This window comes from Thalassophryne amazonica, chromosome 15 (genome assembly GCF_902500255.1).
Source record: "Thalassophryne amazonica chromosome 15, fThaAma1.1, whole genome shotgun sequence".
Classification (NCBI taxonomy): domain Eukaryota; kingdom Metazoa; phylum Chordata; class Actinopteri; order Batrachoidiformes; family Batrachoididae; genus Thalassophryne; species Thalassophryne amazonica.
Window position 1 is genome coordinate 6239641 of NC_047117.1, and position 27989 is coordinate 6267629.

The 27989-nt window shown below is 40.8% G+C and overlaps 2 protein-coding genes across 2 annotated transcripts in view; both read left to right on the forward strand.

Annotated features, from left to right (window-relative positions):
* The window catches only part of LOC117525755 (DNA polymerase interacting tetratricopeptide repeat-containing, protein of 47 kDa-like), a 19338-nt gene extending 8959 nt beyond the window's left edge, over positions 1 to 10379 (forward strand). The window contains exons 5-10 of the mRNA XM_034187689.1: positions 205 to 295; positions 386 to 527; positions 1941 to 2045; positions 3824 to 3969; positions 4101 to 4134; positions 10188 to 10379. Coding sequence (XP_034043580.1) covers positions 205 to 295; positions 386 to 527; positions 1941 to 2045; positions 3824 to 3969; positions 4101 to 4134; positions 10188 to 10379 — 710 coding nt within the window. The remainder of the gene's footprint in view (positions 1 to 204; positions 296 to 385; positions 528 to 1940; positions 2046 to 3823; positions 3970 to 4100; positions 4135 to 10187) is intronic.
* A 4979-nt stretch (positions 10380 to 15358) lies between these two features.
* The window catches only part of LOC117525758 (B-cell receptor CD22-like), a 46577-nt gene continuing 33946 nt past the window's right edge, over positions 15359 to 27989 (forward strand). The window contains exons 1-6 of the mRNA XM_034187692.1: positions 15359 to 15470; positions 19713 to 20072; positions 21598 to 21816; positions 25830 to 26090; positions 27693 to 27789; positions 27888 to 27948. Coding sequence (XP_034043583.1) covers positions 15422 to 15470; positions 19713 to 20072; positions 21598 to 21816; positions 25830 to 26090; positions 27693 to 27789; positions 27888 to 27948 — 1047 coding nt within the window. The 5' untranslated portion in view covers positions 15359 to 15421. The remainder of the gene's footprint in view (positions 15471 to 19712; positions 20073 to 21597; positions 21817 to 25829; positions 26091 to 27692; positions 27790 to 27887; positions 27949 to 27989) is intronic.

Genomic DNA, 27989 nt, shown 5'->3' on the forward strand with positions numbered 1-27989 from the left:
CAAGTTGCGTTGAATTTTATATTTAAGATGTTTCACCCCATTGGTGCTTTTTACTAAATTCATTTAATTTTGTCTTTTTTTTTTTTTTTAAGAGAGCTCGTCCCAGTCCAACACACTAAATATGCACAAATGTTTGAGAAATTCAAAAGTTGCACAGAATTTATTTATTTTGTGTGTGTATGTATGTGTGCGCGCGCACTCCAGTTCAGGGTATTCACATGTTTGAGCGCGGCCAGTACAGCCAGGCAGTGGAAACGTTTACAGCTGCCATCTACTGTGACCCCAAAGACCACAGGTAAGCCGACCTTTGACCCCGGCTCAGCTCCACCCTCTGCTCTTCCTCTGCAGATAATCTCCGTCTTTTTGTCATCCTCCTGCCTCTCAGGTTTTCTGGGAATCGTTCTTACTGTTACTGGTTTTTGGAGCAGTATACCGCCGCCCTGACAGATGCACAGAGATCCATTAAACTGGCACCCGATTGGGCAAAGGGATACTTCCGTAAAGGATGTGCACTGATGGGGTTAAAGGTTGGCATCTAATAAGCTGCTCTATATCTGCGTGTGTGTATTCTGTTTATTCTCTATTCAGTAAAACCGAATTTGCGACTGTAAAATCCAGCATTAACGTCCAGAAATCATAAGACACAAGGGGGTTGTTCCCTAATTGTCCGTAGGTGTGCGTGTGTGTGTCTCCATGTGGCCCTGTGATGGGCAGGCGTCCTGTCCAGGGTGAACCCCGCCTCACGCCCTGTGACCACTGGGATCGGGATCGACTCCAACACCCCCGTGACAATTGGAGTAAGCGGGTATTGAAAGTGGATGGAATATTCCAGCTTTTCTGGCAACAATATTCCATCATAAATACGACACTTTAACTCAGCAGAATAAAATAAACAGTTATATTTGATATATTTTTGTGTTAAGTGTGGAAAAAAATACAGTATTGTACTTTGCAGCCTTGCTGGGAGATTAAAGGTTGACAGTATTTTCTGGAGTATAAGTTGCACTTTTCTTTTATATTATCAGCTCGTTAATTTGTACTTTTTATTAATGGGGTTTATTGTGTTTAGTACTTTGATTCCTGGGAAAGACCTAAATAAATAGTGTATCATTTACGTTTCAATATGAAACCAAAAACAAATGATAACAAACCAAATAAAAAACGAGATATACACTCATTATTTCAAGGTTTGGCAAACTTGTAGTTGTCTACAAATTCACAGTGCCCCCCCCCCCCCCCCCAAAAAAGAGAAATAAAACTCAAACTTTTTTTTTTTTAAGGTGGGCATAGATGTTTTGCAAAAATGTCTTTTCAGAAAATTAATGCTCAGTGGTAGCTGTCAGTTAAGTACAGCCACGTCCCTTTATGCTAGTTATTACAGAATTAACGTTTTGAGTCATTATCAGTTTTATTATTTTGGAAACAATCTTGAGAAAAATGAGTGTATTTTTCCCCCCTTTTTTATGATTGTTTTCATATTGAAAAAGAAATGAATAATACACTGATTCACAATTATTATTAGTAATAAGCACTCATATATAAAATATACTGCACTGAAAAAACAAACAAAAAAAACAAACAAGCAATTTATACTCTTGGAAATATGTTACTCTAAAGACTTTTTTTGATGCCAGAATCAGATAAAAGTCAAATAATAGAAACTATCAGCATCACGTGACTTAAATCCACTTTACTGTTTTTGTCCCAATTCAGCTTCCATCCCTTCAGTACTGGTACCAAACTTTGACGTTCTTCTCTGTAACACTTCAGCTTGTGGAAGTGTAATATAAATTTTTTTTTTTTTTTTTTTTTTTACTGAAATCAAACTCAGAGCAGAATGTGAAACTTTATGATGGATTCATTCTTTTTGCCGCTTCTGGCTGCAGCCATTTTATAACATCACATCACAAAATAAAGCAAGAATTGTGTGTGTGTTGCAGCGATACAGTGAAGCGGAGAAGGCCATGCAGCAGGTGTTGGAGCTGGATGCGGCCTGTCAGGAAGCCTCCTCTAAACTCTTTCACTGTCGGGTCCTTCAGCTGATGGTGAGCGGCTCATCACCGAACCAAAGTCTTAACTTCTTCCAAAACTGACACCAAAAATCTCCTCGTGAGGCCGAGAAGAGAAATCAGTTTTAGTTCCACAGACTAAAGAGTCAGTTTACTTCAAGCTTTTGTTCACGTGATCGTGAAAACACTAACTTACACTCTGTGTCCTGCGTTGTTCGTGGAAGTCGTGTCCACTCGAGAACTGTTGGTGGCGCTATACGGGAGTTCATCTGCTCACAGAGTGGCTTTTTTTTTCCTCAGAAAGTGCAGCGTGTCAGCGTTTACAGAGGAAGAAATTATGGTCCACGTGTCACAGCATTTATTAATGAAGAGCATCAGCTATGATATATGCGTGAATTAAAGGGGAACTATGCAACATTTTTACCTTAATGTTATGGTTTTGGAAGCCAGCCTCACATCATCAGGGACACTGATCCAGTGTCCTTTTAAGAAGAAAGTCTTAGGTTTCTGAAGACACGCCCTTCTATCGAGGCACAGACTAGCTATCAGCTATAAGAACAAGTCAACGAAAACATTATTATCCTGGTGAAAAAGCAACAAAAAGTGCTGCTGAAGGAAGCGAGGAAGAGAAAAAGAGCTTGTGACCAAATGAGGGGTCACACACAAATCAACCTCATTCAGGCGTCCACTGAGTTACACTAAGGCAAGAAAATAAACGTAAGTAAGCGGTACTGACGTGATCTTTACCAAACAGTGTGAACATGTCAAATCCGTTAAAACAACAAAAATTCAATTCCAGAGATATGTCTGGTGATAAAATGATTAGTTTCCTTTTTTCTCATCTCAACCTCTTTTGAAATAATTTGAATTCAGCTCGTAGTTAATGTTAAATGGACTGCATTTATATAGCACTTTTCCATCTGCATCAGACGCTCAAAGCGCTTTACAATTATGCCTCACATTCACCCCGATGTCAGGGTGCTGCCATACAAGGTGCTCACTACACACCGGGACCAATAGGGGATTAAAGGCCTTGCCCAAGGGCCCTTAGTGATTTTCCAGTCAGGCGGGGATTTGAACCCATGATCTTCTGGACTCAAGCCCAACACCTTAACCACTAGACCGTCACTTCCCCCATGTTCATTTTGTAAATAGAAAAATAAAATTTGTTGCTGATAGGTTAGATTACAAATAAGTGAAATTTAAATATCTGAATCTTAATTAATTGGAAATAATTATACAACTTAAAAAAGAAATCAAACTTCAACATATAAATAATTTATATTTGAGTTTTAAAGTGCACCTTTTAGGTGTGATTACAGAAAAGTTTTTATTTGTGTAACTAACAGTCCAACCTCACATACAGTCAGTATCATTTCATCAGACTGACTTTTGTTAATTATTGTGCTCGTCAAGAGAAATTGCCGTCCTTCCGTCTGTCTGCGCACAAAATCTCCCACATCCTAAAACTCAAGAACTGTAAAACTCACAAAATCAAAAGTATTTATTTATTAAGATGGTCTGACAGACAAAAAAAAAAAAAAAAATCACCTTACAGTTGTGTCTCTGACCAGATGTGGAACTTTTACCTGTTTACAGTAAATACTTAAACACATGATTTCTTTATTGTTAATTTTATGCTAATTTAAATTGGGAAAATAAACCTCTTATTCTGCTTAAAAAAATAAACACTTTTGAACTGGTACATTAGATGCTTTTGATGACAGGTCATGTGATCCGTGTGTGAGAACATTTCTGATGTGACAGAACCGCACTGAGCCGTGAAGTCAGATTATATTTTACTCAAACTGCAGGAGTTTGGTTTTGAAAAACAGCAGAGTGAGGAGCTGTTGGAGAGGTTCACCACCGTGCAGGCGGTCCTCACCTCCTCCTCCTCCACTAAAGGTAGGGGTTACCTGCACTACCACATCTTGCCACCATGTGGCAGCACTGTCTTCAGGTTCAGTTCTGTTTAGAATGGATCATCAGCAGCTCTGATGCTTCAGTCCCAGACCAGTGGAAGGTCTCACTGCAGATATCAGAGGAACCACAGTTTTGAAGAAGTGACCTGTCTCCTGACTTGTCCTGCAGACGGCCTCGGCGTAGTTGTCACTGCCCACGAACAGTTAGAAAGTAGCAGAAATGAAGATGATTAGTCACTTCCCCATCAGTTATTTAAAGATCACAAAACCTCAGCAGAATGTTTTAAATTTGTATTTCTGCAGAAATGTGTCACAAAAACTAACTTCACTTTAATTCTTGTTTTTGAATGAGCTCCCACAATCTGGAGATAGTAAAATATACATGCATACATACAGTAGTGTTCAGAATAATAGTAGTGCTATGTGACTAAAAAGATTAATCCAGGTTTTGAGTATATTTCTTATTGTTACATGGAAACAAGGTACCAGTAGATTCAGTAGATTTTCACAAATCCAACAAGACCAAGCATTCATGATATGCACACTCTTAAGGCTATGAAATTGGGCTATTAGTAAAAAAAGTAGAAAAGGGGGTGTTCACAATAATAGTAGCATCTGCTGTTGACGCTACAAACTCAAAACTGTTATGTTCAAACTGCTTTTTTTTTAGCAATCCTGTGAATCACTAAACTAGTATTTAGTTGTATAAACACAGTTTTTCATGATTTCTTCACATCTGCGAGGCATGGAGTCAACCAACTTGTGGCACCTTTCAGCTGTTATTCCACTCCAAGATTCTTTAACATATATATGTATATACACAAACACACTGTTTAGGTAACTTTGTTCTGATTTAACATATGTTGTCAATATAAAGTTAGCTTCTTGTACATTCCTCTATTTGATTATTGAAGTTAAGTTAGCAAAACAAAAAAGCAGTCACTTCCGACTCTTTGCCGTGAAGTTGTAGCTCTGTGGGCAGCGTCTTTTACGCACCAAAGCAGCAATTTTCCAGTGAATTCTACAGTCCAATTACAGTGAGCTACATGGGTTTGAGTTTTTTCAGATGGCACATGGGCAAGTTGTTCTGCTGCAACTCTCCAATCAGAGCCGCCGGCCCTCATAACCCCTTCAGAGTTAGTGTGGGTGTCTTGGTGGCTTCCCTCACCTCCCCCCTTAAGTTTTTGTAGTCCACTTTCTGTAGATTTACCATTTTGTGTCTTACAGAAAAAGGCTCAGCAGTTTGTCCACTTTGGACACAAAAAGCAATGTCATTTGGACACTTTTGAACTTCCCTCACCTTCATTAAAGTATCATTACTGATGATGTGTGGGCTGAAGCAACTTTCAGACTCACTAGTTTTGTTTATGCTTTGTGGAATTGTTCTCTTTTTTTTTTTTTCTATGTAAATATTTTGTGTGCCGAATTAAAAAAACAAAACAAAAAAAACTTTGTCACTTTGACCAAATCTCACTGGCCGTCATTATTGTTTTGTCTCCTCTGCAGAGCAGAGTTGTAGTCTTACACACCTCTCTGCAGCTTCTCTCCCCCTGCCATCCCCTCATTACCCCATCCCCGTAGAGACGGTGCCTGCTCCCAGACTACCAATAACCAGCAAAAATCTATTTAAGCATAAAAATTCAAAAAGGAAAAAATAATATAGCACCTTCAACTGCACCACAGACTAAAACAGTTAAATGTGGTCTATTAAACATTAGGTCTCTTTCTTCTAAGTCCCTGTTGGTAAATGATATAATAATTGATCAACATATTGATTTATTCTGCCTTACAGAAACCTGGTTACAGCAGGATGAATATGTTAGTTTAAATGAGTCAACACCCCCGAGTCACACTAACTGTCAGAATGCTCGTAGCACGGGCCGGGGCGGAGGATTAGCAGCAATCTTCCATTCCAGCTTATTAATTAATCAAAAACCCAGACAGAGCTTTAATTCATTTGAAAGCTTGACTCTTAGTCTTGTCTATCCAAATTGGAAGTCCCAAAAACCAGTTTTATTATCTATCGTCCACCTGGTTGTTACTGTGAGTTTCTCTGTGAATTTTCAGACCTTTTGTCTGACTTAGTGCTTAGCTCAGATAAGATAATTATAGTGGGCGATTTTAACATCCACACAGATGCTGAGAATGACAGCCTCAACACTGCATTTAATCTATTATTAGACTCTATTGGCTTTGCTCAAAAAGTAAATGAGTCCAACCACCACTTTAATCATATCTTAGATCTTGTTCTGACTTATGGTATGGAAATAGAAGACTTAACAGTATTCCCTGAAAACTCCCTTCTGTCTGATCATTTCTTAATAACATTTACATTTACTCTGATGGACTACCCAGCAGTGGGGAATAAGTTTCATTACACTAGAAGTCTTTCAGAAAGCGCTGTAACTAGGTTTAAGGATATGATTCCTTCTTTATGTTCTCTAATGCCATATACCAACACAGTGCAGAGTAGCTACCTAAACTCTGTAAGTGAGATAGAGTATCTCGTCAATAGTTTTACATCCTCATTGAAGACAACTTTGGATGCTGTAGCTCCTCTGAAAAAGAGAGCTTTAAATCAGAAGTGCCTGACTCCGTGGTATAACTCACAAACTCGTAGCTTAAAGCAGATAACCCGTAAGTTGGAGAGGAAATGGCGTCTCACTAATTTAGAAGATCTTCACTTAGCCTGGAAAAAGTCTGTTGCTCTATAAAAAAGCCCTCCGTAAAGCTAGGACATCTTTCTACTCATCACTAATTGAAGAAAATAAGAACAACCCCAGGTTTCTTTTCAGCACTGTAGCCAGGCTGACAAAGTCAGAGCTCTATTGAGCTGAGTATTCCATTAACTTTAACTAGTAATGACTTCATGACTTTCTTTGCTAACAAAATTTGAACTATTAGAGAAAAAATTCTTCACAGACTAAAGTTAATTATGGAGTTCCACAAGGTTCTGTGCTAGGACCAATTTTATTCACTTTATACATGCTTCCCTTAGGTAGTATTAGACGGCATTGCTTAAATTTTCATTGTTACGTAGATGATACCCAGCTTTATCTATCCATGAAGCCAGAGGACACACACCAATTAGCTAAACTGCAGGATTGTCTTACAGACATAAAGACATGGATGACCTCTAATTTCCTGCTTTTAAACTCAGATAAAACTGAAGTTATTGTACTTGGCCCCACAAATCTTAGAAACATGGTGTCTAACCAGATCCTTACTCTGGATGGCATTACCCTGACCTCTAGTAATACTGTGAGAAATCTTGGAGTCATTTTTGATCAGGATATGTCATTCAAAGCACATATTAAACAAATATGTAGGACTGCTTTTTTGCATTTACGCAATATCTCTAAAATCAGAAAGGTCTTGTCTCAGAGTGATGCTGAAAAACTAATTCATGCATTTATTTCCTCTAGGCTGGACTATTGTAATTCATTATTATCAGGTTGTCCTAAAAGTTCCCTAAAAAGCCTTCAGTTAATTCAAAATGCTGCAGCTAGAGTACTGACGGGGACTAGGAGAGAGCATATCTCACCCATATTGGCCTCTCTTCATTGGCTTCCTGTTAATTCTAGAATAGAATTTAAAATTCTTCTTCTTACTTATAAGGTTTTGAATAATCAGGTCCCATCTTATCTTAGGGACCTCGTAGTACCATATCACCCCAATAGAGCGCTTCGCTCTCAGACTGCAGGCTTACTTGTAGTTCCTAGGGTTTGTAAGAGTAGAATGGGAGGCAGAGCCTTCAGCTTTCAGGCTCCTCTCCTGTGGAACCAGCTCCCAATTCAGATCAGGGAGACAGACACCCTCTCTACTTTTAAGATTAGGCTTAAAACTTTTCTTTTTGCTAAAGCTTATAGTTAGGGCTGGATCAGGTGACCCTGAACCATCCCTTAGTTATGCTGCTATAGACGTAGACTGCTGGGGGGTTCCCATGATGCACTGTTTCTTTCTCTTTTTGCTCTGTATGCACCACTCTGCATTTAATCATTAGTGATCGATCTCTGCTCCCCTCCACAGCATGTCTTTTTCCTGGTTCTCTCCCTCAGCCCCAACCAGTCCCAGCAGAAGACTGCCCCTCCCTGAGCCTGGTTCTGCTGGAGGTTTCTTCCTGTTAAAAGGGAGTTTTTCCTTCCCACTGTAGCCAAGTGCTTGCTCACAGGGGGTCATTTTGACCGTTGGGGTTTTACATAATTATTGTATGGCCTTGCCTTACAATATAAAGTGCCTTGGGGCAACTGTTTGTTGTGATTTGGCGCTATATAAAAAAATTGATTGATTGATTGTTACCATGAGGGAGTTAAGTCTCATGTTGGTACCATCAGTGAAAACTTTAGTGGTTGTAATGTCTTCAGCCACTGGCTTTTTTTTTTTTTTGTCAAATTAAAAGCACCTGCTTACAGAAGCTGTGCATGAATGCACGTAACTTCGATCACAAAGAAACTGGGGAGAGCTGACATTTGTTTGGCATGCTTATGTATTTTGAGTCAAGGATGAACACTGCCAAAATGGAATGTCGATAGGACTAATATTTTTGGAGAAGCTGCGGACATTAACTAACATTACTGAACAATGGATGTTGCTAACTACATTCTGGACTCCCACACCATTCCAACTCATTATAAAAGCTTTGCTTCATTTATTCCCACACTTGAAAAATGGCATCTACCTATTTTATAAGCATTACCCAATCGAGAGCTCAAGGATCCCCACGGGCAACACGCTAGTTGACTTTTAATTTCACAATGAAAATGTTTAGTGTCATTTTAACATTTTTGGTTTAAGACCTTCAATCCTAATATGAGTTTCAGCATGATTAAAGATTTGTCCTCTGGAGTTTAACTTTAGGGGGTTTAATCACATTTTACTTTTGACCTTTTTCAATGCAACAATCAGCATAAAAAACAACAACAAAAAGGAAACTCTTCAGAAAAACATGCAGGATACAGAGTCTGTTCCATCACCTCCTGGTCAAGTTTGGGTTGAGTCAGACTTCCAGTTAATTTTGGCATTGAACCATTTTCAGGCTAAAAACAAGTACAATAAATGCCAGTTTTTTGGTGTCGGGCTGTTCATCGTTGCAATTAGGCTCTTTTATTATTCCTATTTCTCTAATGAAGGAGGTAGAAAATGACTGATTTCTTATTGGAGATTGGGACAAACACTTTTCAGTGTAATTTTTGTGATATTTGAGTTTTTTTTTATTCCAAAATACACATTTCCATTAAGCTTATCAATTTGCAACTTGAAATTGCACCATTTGGAGGGTAATCGAACCCCGTCTACCAGTTACACAAGTCTCAGCATCTCAGCTTAGAATATGCATTTACATTTTCTCATGTTCAATAAAATATAAATGGAGCTGAATTTAGAATTTGCAAGAAAATGCACAACTTCAGATTTTTAAATTCAACAGTTAAGTCATCAAAATCCTGTGTTCTACGTTCTCAGGATGCATGACTACTGTGTGCTCCAAAGGTTAAAAAGAAGTCAGCAGGGCACAGAGCGTTCTCTTACCATGCACCTGTTCTATGGAATAATGTGCCTGCTGAGATAAAACCGTCTGATTCTCTGGAGTCATTTAAGTCCAAATTAAAGACTCGTCTGTTTTCCCTTTCATATGATTGACATGCTTGTGTTGTATCAAACTATTTTTTCCTCTGCTTCCGAATTGTCATTAACAATGGAGCAGGTCTCGTCCTCATTATATCTAAATTCTGGGTCTGTTAGTGAAGCAAAGGGCTCGCTGCTCGTGACCACATTAGCTCCCTCTCTGTTACTCTGTTGGTTCTCTCTTGAAAAACAGTGTTTTGTGTGCTGTTATTCCTCTTGATCAGGGGTCACCCACCGTGTTCCTGGAGAGCACCTGCTCTGCATGTTTTCCACATTTTCCTACTCAAGTCACACCTGATTGATTAAAACTGGAACACCTGATAGAGTGAATTGTCTGGGAGAGTTAGAAAACATGCAGGGCAGGAGTTCTCCAGTAGCAGGGTTGGTGACCTCTGCTCTTGATGGTCACTGCAGAGGAGTGATGTTGACCGATCGCCCCGTCTTCTGAGAATCTGCTGATGTGAAGTTCATGATGTTGTAAAAGTGACTTCTTTCTTTGTAACGCCGTCTGACTGTGTTGGTGTCTGTGCTTCATCCTGCATATCATCACCTTCCTGAAATAATGGCCTAACTCATATTTAGGCCATTATTTGTCAGTGTGATGCAACATCTGGTTCTGGTTCTGTCTGTGCAGGTCCAGATGGAGGATGACTATCAGCCCGTCTACTGGAGGACCACAGGCGGTCTCTGTGGCAAGAAGCGCAGTTTCAGCCGCAGCCCAGACCAACAAGGTCGAGACGAGACACCACAGCGACCTCTGACAATTCCTCCAAAGCAACACAACACAGTGAAGGAACTTGTGCACAGAACAGGAAAAAAGGTTTGAGGACGGACCGCTGAGCCTTCTGATACTCTTAAGACCTAAATTCATTTTAATACAAGCATTTCTGTAAAACCTTCAGTTCCTCAAAATCCTTGGAGTGTGAGCGGTCGCTGTTTTGGATCGTCGACTATTTTACCGATTAGTTGATGAATCTACAAGTAAATGTTTCATTTTTCTCCAAAACAACAGTTTCAATTGTGAAGTAAAAAAAAAACAGTTTGCATCAAGAATTCTCAGACTGATGACTCGGAACGTTCGACAGGTTTTGGATCATTAATAATTAGATGGTTTTAAGAAAAAGTTGTTCTCATGTCCACTTTTTTTTTTTTTGAATTGAAGTATGCTGGAATTATAAAAGGTAAATTCATTAAAAAAAAATTTAAACATTGACGTTGACACGTCTTCATCATTGTCGTAATCGACGTCTAACTGCGGCGGCCTTAAGACTAAGCAAGATGCTCAGCGGCTCTTGTGTAAGTTGCTCGATGTTGTCTCCCAAAACATGTGACTACCCGACCTCCCACTTGAAACTTTATCAATTTTTTTTTAATCTCCTTTTGAAACCTGAGTACCGCACAAACACGCAAAGTCGTGTTCTTGCATGTACGTATGTTTGTACTGACATGTACGACACTGAGTTTTCTACTTCAGAATAGTCTTTCTAAAGGGTTTATTTTTGGTTGTTATAAACAAGAAACTTGGGAACAGAGGTGACAATTTTTAGTCATTTTAAATTTTGCAAAAAGGAAGTGCACACTTCACATTTTTAACATTCTGCGTAATTTTCAACACACGATTTTCTGCAGAATTCTGTGGTTTCTTGTAAGATTCGCAAACCTCAACATTTTACTGCTGAGTGTCTAAACAATATGAGGTTATGTACAGCAACAGGACTTCTGCTTTATGTGCCGTTTGCTCGCTGGTGAAATGAGCCAGAGAACGGCTGCAACGGAGGAGAAAAAAATTAAAATGGTATGTTTGTACATGTTTTTGCGTATGGAGTATTTTTTTCCTACCATAATTTTTAAATAGCACAAATTATATGTGGATTTCACTGAAAAAGCCTGGAAAAGTTTCTAAGGTGTTGACTCTGTCGTGTGGGCCACCCGAAGAGGAGATACTGCTGGCCCAACACCAGAGGGCGCCCTGCCTGTAGACGGGCTTCAGGCACCAGAGGGCGCAGTTCGCCGCCAGGAGCTACAGGGACCCTGACAGCTGTCACTCATCTCATCTTGCCATCCATAAAAGCCTGGAGAAGACACCACACCCCTGCCGAGAAATCATCTGAAGTATTCAGGTAAACGACTCAGCCGTCTTGCGCAATTTGCACACATTAAGCTTGCAGCTAAGCGTAGTTGTAACGTCCTTTGCATCTAGGCTTGGAGAGCTGTTTAATTATCTATTCTGAGTTTGCAGACGTAACCCATTACACTTGCAGCTGGAGCTGAGGTAGTAGAAGTCGGGAGGAGTTGGCGTTCCCGCTCCTCAGCGGTTAAGTGTAAATTGGGATCTGCAGGAACTGTGGATATTGTGAGAGTGGGAGGTGGTGTTTTCTCCCCTTTATCATCAGAACTCTGCTGGGTGTGTGCTCACACACCCACCTTTGACTGTTTCTGCTTCCTGCCAGCAGTACCCGATCTGACAGCTGGAGACGGTGGCCACCTGGTGACTCGGGACTTGGCGGCTCCGGTGTGTTCCAGATCCGTTGGCGGTGGAAATCGTGTAGGTCCCGACTCCTATCTGGACAGGCGTCTCCTATCCTCGAGCCTGCCCACACGACACCAACTGTATAAATTGACTGTAGTATTGAATTGTATCTGTATCCGTTGTGCACATTTCACAACATTAAAAGTGTTACTTTTTATTTCCATTGACCGTTCATTTACGCCCCCTGTTGTGGGTCCGTGTCATTACACTTTCACACAACAGATTCGTGACTTTGCATTTTGTATCACCAGTTATACAACTTCACGATGAAGTGGTATCGACGAGGATTTTCTTAAAGACCTGAAAGTTAAGTGACAAATTGCCAAAAGGTAAATCTGAGATGCAAACCTGGATTTGATCTGTTTTGGTGAAAAATTAGATAGAACTTTATTGATCCCTTGGGAAGAGTCCCTCAGATAAATTGAGGTTCCAGCAGCATTGTATAGCAGCACACAGGGTAAGAAGCACACAGAGTATCAAATATAAATATAAATACCAGACATACTGGTTTACTGGCTGCTACTGTTCCTCTCATTCCCGTCCTCTGTCTTCCTGTTACTCCTACAAGAGTGGCGATGCAAAATGCAAAAATTGCACTGTGCACAATTTCTCCTATCACAGTCACATAAGCCTATAACTTCTTCTGGGTTGTCTGGGTGTCTTGGTGGCTTTCCTCACTCGTCTCATTCTTGCACAGTCACTCAGTTTTTGAGAACTGTCTACTCCATACAGATTTACCATAGGGTGCCATACTGATTGTACACTCAACAAAAACATAAATGCAGCACTTTTGGTTTTGCTCCCATTTTGTATGAGATGAACTCAAAGATCTAAAACTTTTTCCACATACACAATATCACCATTTCCCTCAAATATTGTTCACAAACCAGTCTAAATCTGTGATAGTGAGCACTTCTCCTTTGCTGAGATAATCCATCCCACCTCACAGGTGTGCCATACCAAGATGCTGATTAGACACCATGATTAGTGCACAGGTGTGCCTTAGACTGCCCACAATAAAAGGCCACTTTGAAAGGTGCAGTTTTGTTTTATTGGGGGGGATACCAGTCAGTATCTGGTGTGACTACCATTTGCCTCATGCAGTGCAACACATCTCCTTCGCATAGAGTTGATCAGGTTGTCAATTGTGGCCTGTGGAATGTTGGTCCACTCCTCTTCAATGGCTGTGCGAAGTTGCTGGATATTGGCAGGAACTGGTACACGCTGTCGTATACGCCGGTCCAGAGCATCCCAAACATGCTCAATGGGTGACATGTCCGGTGAGTATGCCGGCCATGCAAGAACTGGGACATTTTCAGCTTCCAAGAATTGTGTACAGATCCTTGCAACATGGGGCCGTGTATTATCCTGCTGCAACATGAGGTGATGTTCTTGGATGTATGGATACAACAATGTGCCTCAGGATCTCGTCACGGTATCTCTGTGCATTCAAAATGCCATCAATAAAATGCACCTGTGTTCTTCGTCCATAACAGACGCCTGCCCATACCATAACCCCACCGCCACCATGGGCCACTCGATCCACAACAGTGACATCAGAAAACCGCTCACCCACACGCCACACACGCTGTCTGCCATCTGCCGTGAACAGTGTGAACCGGGATTCATCCGTGAAGAGAACACCTCTCCAACGTGCCAAACGCCAGCGAATGTGAGCATTTGCCCACTCAAGTCGGTTACGACGACGAACTGGAGTCAGGTCGAGACCCCGATGAGGACGACGAGCATGCAGATGAGCTTCCCTGAGACGGTTTCTGACAGTTTGTGCAGAAATTCTTTGGTTATGCAAACCGATTGTTTCAGCAGCTGTCCGAGTGGCTGGTCTCAGACGATCTTGGAGGTGAACATGCTGGATGTGGAGGTCCTGGGCTGGTGTGGTTACACGTGGTCTACGGTTGTGAGGCTGGTTGGATGTACTGCCAAATTCTCTGAAACGCTTTTGGAGACGGCTTATGGTAGAGAAATGAACATTCAGTACACGAGCAACAGCTCTGGTTGACATTCCTGCTGTCAGCATGCCAATTGCACGCTCCCTCAAATCTTACGACATCTGTGGCATTGTGCTGTGATAAAACTGCACCTTTCAGAGTGGCCTTTTATTGTGGGCAGTCTAAGGCACACCTGTGCACTAATCATGGTGTCTAATCAGCATCTTGATATGGCACACCTGTGAGGTGTGATGGATTATCTCAGCAAAGGAGAAGTGCTCACTATCACAGATTTAGACTGGTTTGTCAACAATATTTGAGGGAAATGGTGATATTGTGTATGTGGAAAAAGTTTTAGATCTTTGAGTTCATCTCATACAAAATGGGAGCAAAACCAAAAGTGTTGCGTTTATATTTTTGTTGAGTGTAATTCTTCATAATTTATGCAAATAAAGTTAGAGAGATATTCAGTGGCAGCTTCACCGTCAGAGAGCCTCGTCCACAACAACCACAAAACACTCCAAGCTGTCATTGATGTTAAAGGGGGCAACACACGGTATTAAGAACAGAGGGATGTAAACTTTTGTTCAGGGTCATTTGGGTAGTTTCTGTTGTCATTATGATTTAATGAGTAAACACATTTGTTTGACAATAAATGGCTTCACCCAACCACCAACCACGAGGGGAAAATACACTTTTTGTGTTATCATTCATATTATCTAAAAAATGGCCAAACCCCCTACAAATTCTGTCAGGGTATGTAACTGTATACATCATGTTCACTCACACATCCATGTTTTCTTTCCATTTAATAACCTTTAATAAAAAACGGTTGATGCTTTTGAAAAAGACGTTTCGTAAAAGGTTGGGCAGAGCTTTAAAATGACACCACAACCAGTCCTCCAGCTACTGTTATCTTCTGAGATATGGCCATTTAAAATCGCTTGTGTGTAACTCACAAATTAAGAGGACATGAGCAAAAAAATGAGTTCTTGGTGTTAAAAATGAATCCTAATGATCCCACACAGGTTTACAAAATCCTGAGAGGTCAGCAGATTGTTCATTGACCTGACATGGAATGACCCACCAGAACCCTGGCACTGGATCTACATGTTCTGTCTACTGTTCTGAGGAGTCGCTTCTTTGTTTCTGTTGCTGGACATGAACCAAGTAGCCACTGATTCATGCATATCAATGATGAAAACAGGAAGGAAGTCAAACTCAGACCATAAAACCATTTACATCTTTCAGCCCTACAACTCACTCTGTCAGACAGAAACATGTTTCCTGTTTGGAACTGACCCACATGATTTAAAGTACACGTTACCGAACTGTTTATTTATTTATTTATTTATTTTTTAAAAATTTGAAGGTACAGAAGAGACAGTGATGATTGTAACAGCAGCCAGTGGATTTGTCGTCCTCCTCTCTTTGGCAGGTACTGGATATTTACTAGACATTCATACAGTTTAAAGAGGAAGTTGGCTTTTGTTGAAAAATTAGTTCAGATTCAAATAGTGTTTCCAGTTTTTGAGACTTTATGTTGGAATACATTGCTGATTGCAGTTGATGAACTCATTCAGTTAAATGGTGCCTCATGTTTGGTACAAAGCGCCAACAAACGATGATATGTACAGTGCACATTGTGTTACGTTACACCCTTATTCAAAAATGGATGACATTTATTTTTCCACTCAAATTTCTAAACACAGAACCCCATAATGACAATGTGAAAAAGGTTTTTTTTTTTTTTTTTTTTTTTAGGGTTTGGCAAATTTATTAAAAATGAGAGTAACCAGAGGTTTCTGACGTCCGCCAATTCGGATCCGGATCACCTCCAAAATTCAGTGGAGTCTTCTATGCCCTAATGTGGTGCAAATTTGGTGAGAATCTGTGAAGTAGTTTTGATGTAATTCTTCAAACAGCCAGAGCCCAGACTTGAATCTGATTGAACATCTCTGGAGAGATCTGAAAATGTCTGTGCACCGACGCTCCCCATCCAACCTGATGAAGCTTGAGAGGTGCTGCAAAGAGGAATGGACCAAACTGCCCAAAGATAGGTGCACCAAGCTTGTGACATCATATTAAAGATGGCTAGAGGCTGTAATTGCTGCCAAAGATGCATCAACAAGGTATCAAGCAAGGGGTGTGAATACTTATGTACATGCGATTTCTCAGTTTTTTTATTACCTTCGCCAAACAAAGTCGAAGGTTATGTTTTTGCCCTTGTTTGTGTGTTTATGAAGAGCCTGAAGCCCACAATTTTTCATGTATCATTAGGACATTTTTACTGAAGATTCATATGCTGATAGGCAAGTAGTGGTTTAATTTTCAAGTTCAATGGTCAGAGTCAGGAAAAATCTTGGAAAATTGAAAAAATCCCTATTTTCACAAATTCATAACACTGTCAAAAAAGATCAATTTTCTTTCATATTTGAGACCATTATGTAGGATGGTATTCTTTATCGACAGACAAAGTTTGATCTGGTTTTGATCCAGAATACAGATTTTGTGACCATTTAAATTTAACATTGAAAACCCCATTTAATGTCTATTTTACATTATATCTTAATCAAACGTGCCCCAATCACTCTCATATTTGAAAGTGAGGTGCAGACTGACACTCACTATCACCTGACAAAGTTTGATTCAGATCTGATCTGGATTGTGGATTTTGTGGACATTTTAATTTAATATTGAAAAGCCCATTTGGTGTACATTTTGCATTATATCTCAATCCAAAATGCCTCAGTCACTCTCATTTGTGACAATGAGCTGCAAACTGGCACTCTCAATGAACAGACTAAGTTTGATCCACATATGATCCATATTGCAGATTTAGCAGATATTTGATTCTAACATTGAAAAGCCCTTTTGTATATTTCCTATATTTTGTATTATATTTTTGCTTATGAAAAGCCACTTCTAACAAGAATTTCACCTTGGAAATTTTTTCCAAGGTAAAAATTTGTGGAATTGGAAACTAGTGTTGGTGGAGGGTTGCGCTCTTTCAACTTTTTTCATGTTGTCATTATGGGGTGTTGTGAGTTGAATTTTGAGGGACAAATGCATTTACTCAATTTTTGGAAAAGGCTGTCACATAATAAAATGTGGAAAATGAAGAGCTATGACTACTTTTCGGATGCGCTGTGTGATTAATAGTTTAGTTTGTATCAGAATAAAGTAAAAAAAAAAATGTTCATCATATTTATCATAAAACACAGAGATTATGGTTTACCTTTATGTTCCAGTTTAATAGAAGAATGTATTGACTCACAAGCTGCTGGATCCTGATTGTGGTGTCTGGCTCAGCTGGAGCGGATACTCTGAGCCAAAGTGATCGATTTTGTTCTCATGTTCAGTTGCCGCAGAACAAGGAGGTCCACTGAAGTGGCCAGTATGAGACCTTTGACCTCAGACATTAACCATAAATAAATGAATAAAGCTGCCAGCAGATGTGGACATGATAAGAGCGCACTGCTTATCATTCATGTCATTTCATGACTGTACGTCTGTGACCATGGGTCGTCTCCAGAGGAACAGATGGATCATACTTGTATTGTCCGCTTAAAAGAGGGATTCAATAAAATGCGGTGTTTTATATGGTGTGTGGTTTTATTTTTTCTTAAATACGTCCATGTCCTTCTTGATATCAGGTGTTTTCCCACACCTTTTACAGGATAGCAATGGTAGCTCAGTGGTAAAGTTTCTGACTGGTAATCAGAGCTTTTGGAAAGTGCAGGTTTGAATCCCGTGGGTGGCATGTATTTTTTTATTTTCACAGCAGCTGCGTGATGTGGTTACACATCACGCAGCTGCTTGCCCTGTGTTCCCACATGCATGAAACCGTTGCAGCATGTATTTTGAATTTTTTATTTATGTTTTTTCACAGGAGCTGCGTGATGCTCACACTGTGTTCCCGTGTGCACAAAACTGTCGCAGCGGCATCGTGTACGCCTGCCCACTGGTTTGATGGTTTTGTAGTTCGCTTATATGAGCTCTTCCACTGTTAGTCGTACTGATATGTACTTAGTTGTACTATGTGTGAAGGCGCCCTAAAGGAAAGTACCTTAAAACAGGGGAGGGGAGGTGATGGTCTTGTGGTTATACGTTGGGCTTGAGACCAGAGGATCCTCGGTTCAAATCCCAGCCTGACTGGAAAATCATTAAGGGCCCTTGAGGAAAGTCCTTAATCCCCTAGTTGCTCCCGGTGTGTAGTGGGCACCTTGCATAGCAGCAGCCTGACATTGGGGTGAATGTGAGGCATTGATGTGTAAAGTGCTTTGAGCATCTGATGCAGATGGAAAAGCTCTTTATAAATGCAGTCAATTTACCATTTAAAACAGGAATTATTGAAACATGGTTCAACCGAGAAACCATCCATGGAACCGAGAGGGTTAAACCTACAACTACTGCCCAAATTCTCACCAATACAAATCAAAAAGTATAACAGCACAAATTGTCCACAAACCTGTTTATGCAGGATTATCACAGTTTATATCAAAAAAAAAAAATTTGCTGAAATCATTTCCTGTGACAGACGTTAAGAGTCGTTCAGTTTTGGAGATCAGACCTCGTGATGTCAACGGGCTGAACCGAGTAACGCTCACAGTAACCCGACTAGATACCTGTTGTCTCCACACAACACTAATTTATTTTCTGTTCTCTCACAGCAGATGATGAATTCATCTGGATTAGGATTAAAACCCTCGAGTTAAATTTGGACTACAAGCACATGTTGATTGTTTCATTGTGACTCGGTTGTGGTGACATCCTGAGACTAAAACAACAGAAAGTGTTGTGAAAGTGTAGGAACACGGACCCACAACAGGGGGCGCAAATGAACGGACAATGGAGGTAGCCAAATAACAACACTTTACTGTTGTGACAAAAAGCACAACAAACACAACAGATTACAACAATAGACAAGAAGTCAATTCACACAATGTGTCACGTGGGCAGGCTCGAAGATAAGAGACGTCTGTCCAAAGCAGAACCGGAACCACACGATTTCCTCCGCCACCGAACCCCGGGAATACTGGAGCCGCCAAGTCCCGAACTCCCAGGTGGCCACTGCCTCCGCGTGTCGGATCTGGTACTGTTGGCGAGGAACAAAAAACAGTTAAAGGTGGGTGCGTGTGCACCCAGCAACCAGTATGGCGGGAAAACCACCTCCTCCTCTCGTCGGAAGAATGTCTGCTATTTCACGCACAAAAGTAACAAAGTGTTAATGCTGACAAAAGACAACACAGTCGGCTGAGAACGGTACCTTCAAGGTAGAGCGATATCTCGGCAAAGAGGTGGAGATGTCGTCCTGCTGATATACCACTGCTGATCAGATGATTGGTGACAGCTGTCGTAGGCGATAAGTGACAGCTGTCACCCCGGCTGCTCCTGTGAGGCGGCAGCGCCCTCTGGTGCCTGGAGCCCGCACTCCAGACAGGGCGCCCTCTGGTGGTGATGGGCCAGCAGTACCTCCTCTTCAGTGGCCCACACAACAGAAAGTGTCTGTCACTGGGTGTGTTATGTTTGCTGGAGGCTGCACTCTAAGTGCTCTTCTAGTTCTCACTGACTTACAGTGGGAGCTCGTGGATCTGGAGTCGTTTTAGGAAGTTGTGTGTTTTCGAGCTGTTTGTTGAATCAGATTGATGACTGGTTTGTGTTCTGCTGTGTGTTGCAGTGGTTCAGACTCAGGATGACTGGAGTGTAACTTATAGACCTATGAGCATCTGTGCACCGGAAGGATCCACAGTGGAAATGCCCTGCAGATACACATACCCATCCACATGGAATTCTGTTTCTATCAGTGTTGAAAAAAGATTCTGGACTGTGAAAAAGAATAAAAATAACCAAGATGTGGATCTGAGTTCAGACCCTGAGTACTCAGGTCGGGTGAAGTATCTCCCTGGTCAGAACGTCTGCACTCTGCAGATCAAGAACCTGAGAAAGACCGACTCAGCTGAATACAAGTTCAGATTCACAACAAACCATAAAGATGGAAGCTGGACAGGTTCTCCTGGAGTCACGTTGACTGTCACAGGTAACATTTTCACTCATTTCCAAATGTTGAACAGAAGATTCTTATCTGCTGATTTTTGTGATTTCTGTATTTTGAGGTTCAGGTGACAAACTGTTCCTGATCAACATTTAAAGATCTCTGAGTTCAGATGAAGATTCTGTGTTAGTTCAGATTAATAGCTTTTAAATAACAAGAAGATTTCTAAAAATGAAGAAAAATAAAATGAATTTCCAATATATTTTAATGTTGTCATGCTAATTGATTAGCTGTACGGCCACACACCCGTAAATAGTTTTTAAAGTAAATTCTAAAGTAAGATAGATTATGTTTGTATTGGGGTGATGTATTCGTGATTAGCACCGTTCCCTCATAGCGAGAAGGTTGTGGGTTTGTGTCCCGCCTGGCCCTTTCTGTGCAGAGTTTGTCTCCACGTGTCGGCCGTGTGACAGACTAGCAGGATGTCCATGGTGAACCCCGTCTCTCCCAACTGCAGGTCCAGGCTCCAGCAGGACTGCTCCTGGTCCAATTAGGGCCCTCAGTGAAATTCTCCTATGAGCCTTCAAAGCAGGATCTTTATTCTAATTTTCTCCGACCACGAAGATGACAGACACAGAAAAACACGCTTACTTACAGGATGTGGAAATCACATCACATACACCACCCATCAGAAACACACCTGGTGTATAAGCAAAGGACAGAAGAGAGAAATGTTTTATCGCTCTGACCGCCTGGTGTTGCTGTGTCGACACTTTCCAACACACTGACGCTCTGAGGTCAACGCAGGTGCAGTGTGTTTGACACAAAGTGACAAAATGGTGCACAGATGTCATGGTGACGTTACGGCACGCATCATGGCATAAAATGAGGGCCCCATCACATCATGAGGCCCTATGCACAGTGCGTGTCCTGTGTTTGTGGACGGGCAGTCTTGGGCTTTAGTGCCACCTCTGCCCCTGCTGGTTTGTTTTGACATTACATTCTGTTGACCTGAAAATATAAATATCACATTTTACCTTTTAAAACCTATCAATTAATAATAAGTAAAATGGCACTCAGGGAGCATACCTCTGCCAAGGGACTGCAGATCCTTAAACCAGGTTTGTGATTTTAAAAAAGAAAAAAGAAAGAAAGAAACAAAGGAAACTGAGCTCAATGGATTATTTTTGAGAAACTGATAAACATGTTCAATAAAAATAATGGTTCATTGTCTGAGCTCTGATCCCTCCTAAAAATGCAGCTTTAGTGATCTCATCACTGTAAACCCACACATATCAGCAAAGAGACACACTGGAACTGCACGCACAGTCCATCGTGCTGTGCTACAGTGCATTATGGGTAATGACAAAATCCCCATCAAAACAATTGTGTCCAATTATTTATGGTCCTAACGGTATTTACACTCACAGAGGACATTTTTATAATATTAATTTTGGAGTTAAGTTTTTTCTGGATATCATGACGTTTAATTTCCTGCTCAGAGTTTTAATGTTGTTTCTGTCAGATTGTTTTATGATCAGTGATGATGCTGTTTCCTGTTTCGATTCAGCTCTTCAGGTCAAAGTCGTCTCATCAACCAGCAACTCATCTCACACTTATGTGTCTCTACGGTGTCACAGTGAATGTAATCCACCTTATTCTTCCTTTGTCTGGTTCAATAATGGACAGAAAATTCACACTGGAATTTATTATAAAAGATGGATTAATCCTGGATTTGAAATCTGGTGCACTTTGAAAGGATTTGAGGATTACCGCTCTGCTTCAGTGTGTAAGTTTACTTCAATGATTTCACTGTGGAACTTATTTTTCCAAAACTCAAACCAACATTCAAAAACGGGGTTGGATAGAAATCTGATGTTTCTGCTTTAAAAAATACATATAGCGCAGCAGATAACTGAAAAATGCTTCAAATGGTGATGCAAGCACCAAATTTGGTACACATACTCCTTAGACATTACTCCTTTAAAAATGCAGAGTGGCCACATGAACTTTCAATAGGCGGCTGAATAACTGAAGAATTACACAGGGGTCAAAATTTTAAAATGCTCCAATCATATTGAAAGGTATTCCATATTATTTATCTGATCACAAAGATTCCAGAAAGGTATAGTTTGGACTATCTGTGAATGAATGTTCTGGAGTTATGGGGTAAAAACAGCAAGAATGGTGACAAAGGTCAATTTCAGTTTGTACAGGGGTCAAAAGTTAAAGTTGCTCCAATTTTGGTAAAAAGTGATGCAAATTATTAGTTGAGTGAACATGGTTTTAAAAAGGAATAGTTTGCATCATGTATCATGCTTAGTTATCATGTTACAGGGTAACATATGTCACATGTCATAGAATCCAATGGATGCCGACATTGCTTAACCTTTACTTTGCAAACCAAGCACGCAACACAGTCAACTATTCCATTTATTAATCCTATTAGCTCAACCAATAATTTGCACCACGTTTTACCAAAATTGGAGCAACTTTAACCTGTGACCGCTGTACCTTTCTCAGTGCTTTTGCTGTTTTTACCCCATAACTCCATAACATTCATTCACAGATAGTCCAAAATATACCTTTTTGGAATCTTTATGATTAGACAAATAATATGGAATACCTTTCAATATGACTGGAGCCTTTATATTTTGACCCCTGTGTAATTCTTCAATTGACCCCTTCTTGGCCACCTATTGAAAGTTCATGTGGCCTCTTGACATTTTTAAAAGAGTAATGTCTAAGGAGTATATGTGCCAAATTTGGTGCTTGCATCACCATTTGAAGGAACCCTCAGTAAATATTCACTTACCTGCTGCACTAATACTGTACATACTACCTAAAATAAATGGTTTAATAAAACTCCTTGGCTACTACTCAATTTGCATGTTGTTGATATTGTGTGAATTACCCCCATAACCCAAATTCTCCATATTTCACCACCGACTGACTGTTTTTTGACATATTATGTTTCCACTGACTGATCTGCTGTTGAGGACTTCTTGCTTCAGCAGAGCCCCTTTAGCCTGCTCATAGTCAGGGTTCCTGTTGGGCCTTCATGGTTCCCGTTGCAGCCACAGGGCACACAAGGCCAAAAATACAACCCCTCGTCCCCCCTGGCCATGAAGATTTGGGGTGCAGTGGATATAAAGGGGATACAGCAACAAACTAACTCCATAACTCATCAAAAAAAGTAGTCTTATTGGTTTATTTGTAGATAGCAAACATAGAACTTGGACACTGGGCCACAGAGGAACTTAACAGTGAGGGGCGGTCCATACAGACCACAGATCAGCTGTGATGATTTACAGTCTTTACACACTATAATGCTTCAGAGTGCAGTGGCCTGCTCAGAAAGCAGCGGTTTAGTGTGAGTTCCAGAGACACGGCTGATCTGACGCACCACCTCGACCCACCACGTTTGGTTACCAAATGCTCCAAGCAAATTAAACACACAAGTAAAGACTCGGCCCCCTTCTTAACTTCTGCACTCTCTGGCTGGTGCTCCCTCAAACAAATTATCACCCATGTTCAATGTGATGTCCGGAGAAATATCTCAACTGCCATTTTTTCTACAATACATTGCGCCCTCTGCTGAATAAAAAGTGTACTACATGAGGTTGGTAATTCCTGTGAAGCACCTTGGGGCAACTTATATTTTTATTTGGAGTGATATAAATACTGAATTGACGTCCACCTCATTTCAACCAGCAAGCTATTGTATTGATTTTTGGACTTTAAAAAATATATAAACAAATCGATTTCATATTGTAAAATTAAATATGATGCTATTGTATCCATTTTTCCCACCCGTTATATATGCAATAGCTGTGTCATGGTGCACAGAAGCTGCAGTTTGGTTTCTCAAAATTCTTCAAACCCTCATACAGTATCTTTAATCTGTGAGCAGCAGAGAGCTGCTGACACACACTTTAACACAGTCAGACAAAGTGGAAATTGAACCTTTTTCTATTCAACATTTATAAATTGTCATTCACGCTGGGATGAATTTATCTTTTAGCGTGTTAAGTGTTTTTTTTTTTTTTGGTTTGTTTTTATGTCACATGATGTTTTGAGTTAGACCGCCATCAATATTTTGTCCATTTTAAGTTTATCTGAGTTTTGCACAAATGGCGCCATCTCATACATCCTCATTCTGTACAGGTTTGAAATCATTGTACGCAGTGTTGCAATTTGGCGAATATCTCATCCAGAAAATTTTACACCAATTTGCCTAAAACGTCAACTTTTGTCATATGTTGCATCATCCCCAAGTTGCTCCTGGTGTGTACTGAGCGCCTTGCAAGTTGTACAGAAGGCTGCAGGATATTATATAATAATAAAGTTTCTTATTATTCAGACATTAACGCCCCGTCACTCATAGCCAGAATGTGCAGGAACCAGGCTGAAATGGTAAATATTGCTATAATTGGAAAAGAGGCGTGGTCAGCAGTGTCAGAATGCAGCCAGACTACCTCGTCCACAAAGCTTATGTAGACAACAGTTGAGATGACACAGACTGCCGTCAGACGACCATAAAAGGCGCTGAATGCTGCCCACTGTCCAAACGTCTGGATGGCAAACGGGACGGAGTGGGAGGCAGCGCTGTGCTCCTCCCTTTGCACAGGACCTGCTGGTACTGAACATCGGAGTTCAACCAACGTATGAACTGGACTCACACCACATGGTGTGGTCACTCAGTCACTCATGCAATCACTTCTGCGCTCGTCCTCTACCGACCTCACGTGCGTGCTGAAATGATCACTCAGCTGTGTGTGTGTGTGCGTTCATAACAGCTGCATGAGCCACTAACCATGCACGTGTGTGCGCAGGGAACACGTGCATGCATGCCACTGGACACCTTTGCAGCAGTCACACCATGCGTCAGACGCAGCCTTTCCAGCGAACTTTAATTTTTTTTTCTTTTTTGCTCACTTCAGGAGCACATCGGGTGGATTGTCACATGGGATTTTATTTTTGCTGTGGTTATTTGCAGCACAGCAGCCGGGGTGAGGCTTTTCACTACAGGCTGTGGTGTGACTCCTGTGTGCTCTGCGCTGTTCCTGTTCCATGCTGGAAGTGAGATTCATGTTTAATAATGTTGTCACGGCCTGGTGATAAGTTCCACATCAAACCTCCTACAGAGTTGAGATGGTGATCAAGTAATAATATGTATATTACAGCGGTGAGATCCATTCAGCTACGACGCGTGCGATGACAGATTACTGCACATGAGACCATGGGGAGGCGCAGCGGCACACGGTGCTTTTGGTTTGATAGCACCCTGTTCACACCCACTGTACATGATGAATGTGTGCCACATACATGTTATTACGTGTCACCCCTTCCTGGCCGGGGTCCAGTGGAGGTGGACATCCGTGGCACAACATGCTGGCAGGCTTTCCTGTGACGGATCGATCTCAGAGCTCAATCAGCTGCGATCAGATTGTTTCAGATGCTGTTTTGATGCCGTCAGAATATGTAGACTGCGATCAGATGACGCAAAAACTGCACATAGACCACCATCAGATGTGCGTCCCGTCTCGATGGCACCAAGAGTGTTTTGAACATGTGCAACACACTTGGGACAGCCGAGAGAATAGGACCAAATATGTAGATGCTCACAGACTGCCGTCCGTTGGTCTTCAGACCACAGCTCAATACTTCCCTGTTGTGGCCGGATGTGTCATTCTGACGACATTCGGCCTCAATCGGTGTATGTGTGATGGGGGTATAACAGAGTTCATAACTTTCCCTCTGCTTCAGTGAGTCAATCATTAATTTCATAATTTTTTTCAGATGCTCCAAAGCTTCCTTTGGTGTCTGTGAGTCCATCTGGTGACATCACAGAGGGACGTTCAATGAATCTGACCTGTGTCAGTGACGCGAACCCAGCAGCTACTTACACCTGGTACAAGAAGAATGAAAAGGTTCTAAATGCATCAGGACCTGTCTGGACCATCACTGAGATCAGACCTGAACACAGTGGGAATTATTACTGTGAGGCCCGAAACATTTTTGGAAACCAAACCTCCACCGTGAGTCTGAACTTTGGATCAGGTAAATTTATGTGCTCATATTCACACATTCACATCAATTACTTAACATTTTATCATCACAGTTAAGAATCACAGACTCTCAATGTGACCTGACCGACATCAAATCCACCAATAAGAGAAAAACACGAGCAGTGAGCAGGAAGTGAGTTAAAAAATTTCAAATCATGAAACCGATTAAGCTGTTTGTGAGATCAGGTCGTGAGCGCCGACTTGTGTTTGGATGAAGAGAAGTTGCACAGAGATGCGTAAGAAACAATTTATCACATATGTAAAATTTTTTGAATTTGCTCATCTGGGGAAGAAGATCAATGTGAAGTGATTGCAATTCATTTATTTTTATTTTCTTTTAAATATTGGTACTATACAAACGGTCCTGCAAACACTCAACATTCCTGTCATGTGGATTGTGTTTCCCAGAGTTCTACAGCTTTTCCAGAAACATTAAGGGCCCTGGAGACAAATGTCATGAAAACATTTCTTGTGGACAAAGAATTACTGCGGGCGTTGATGGAATAATAACGGTCTCTGTGGAAACGCCACACAGAATATATATATATATATATATGTGACGGCCCCCGCCGTCCTGTAGCGGGGCGGGCCCATAATCAGGGGCACCTGGGCCCGGTGTCCCTGTCTTTTATTTAAGTGGGCCCAACTAATTCGTTTGGTTCTCTCCCTCTCTCTAGGATGTCTTGCTGCGCTGACCGGTAACAGAGCGCCTTTTGCACAGCTGCACATCTTTGCAGCTTTTAACTTATTGACTTAAACTATTGTAAATAAATACTTATATTTTCCTAATTCTCTCGTTTGTGTCTCCTCCTTGTCACTGTCCTCTGAGCCATGGGCATGTGACAAAAAAAAAAAAAAAAAAAAAGTAAAAAAAAAATAAAATAAAATTGCAAAGCATTTTTAGCTAACCCAAAACCAAAGTTTGATTAAAAAATGGTTTGATTATAAAATCATTATGGATGCATCTTTTTCCAGTGCAGGATTTTAGTTTTTTTTCACTCTGTGACCACTTGACACTTTATAAATCAAAGTAATGATCCATAATGAATTTACTTCCAGTACGTTCTTAAACAGCTCAGCCATATTTCCACTCGTGTGGGTCTCATTCACTGAATCTAGGTTTGTTGCCCCCCGAGCCCCCCTGCTTCCACTGCCTGTGACTCTGTGTTTGGATTATTACCACTCCAGCAAAGAAAAAGGTAGAAAGAACATTTCTGTGCAGCTCATCACGATGCACATGCACACTGAATGTGGTGCAAACACACAATGTGCTTGTGTGAGAATAATTAAAAAAAACACACATTCCAATAATGGCGAAGTTTTGTTGCACTGCTGATTTGCTGACACTCGAAACTGCAGAAGACATGGCACGTGACATCTGTTCTCATGTTGTACACGTGCATTTCCTTTTAATTGCACTCCAACGTTTGTGCTGCACAACACGTATTAAAATAAAAATAGTGGTGGAGATGATTTTAGGTGTTCGACCATAAACAGCATCCATGATACTCAGTAAATCATCTGTCTGGATTCTTATTTTAGCCCTTCATAAAACTAATTAATTAATTGAATTCTTTCTCATTACCGTTAACAGGTTCATTGCCAAAAGCAGACGTCATTAAACGTGCTGTCATCTCACTCACTGCTGTGTTGCTGGTTGCTGCACTCCTGTTGCTCATCTGTTGCATTTGGTTAGTAGTGTTGTGTGACTATGATTCTGCTCACTAATTAATCTTTAGCTCTATGATTTGGTTTATTTTTTATGCTGTTAATTGTCTCTGTTCATCAGGAGAAAGAGAATGTCCAAAAAACAATCAGAGGCTGGAAAGAAACCAGACAATAAATCCCAGGTGAGGAAGACGAGGAAATGATGAAAGAAAAGTCAATTAAA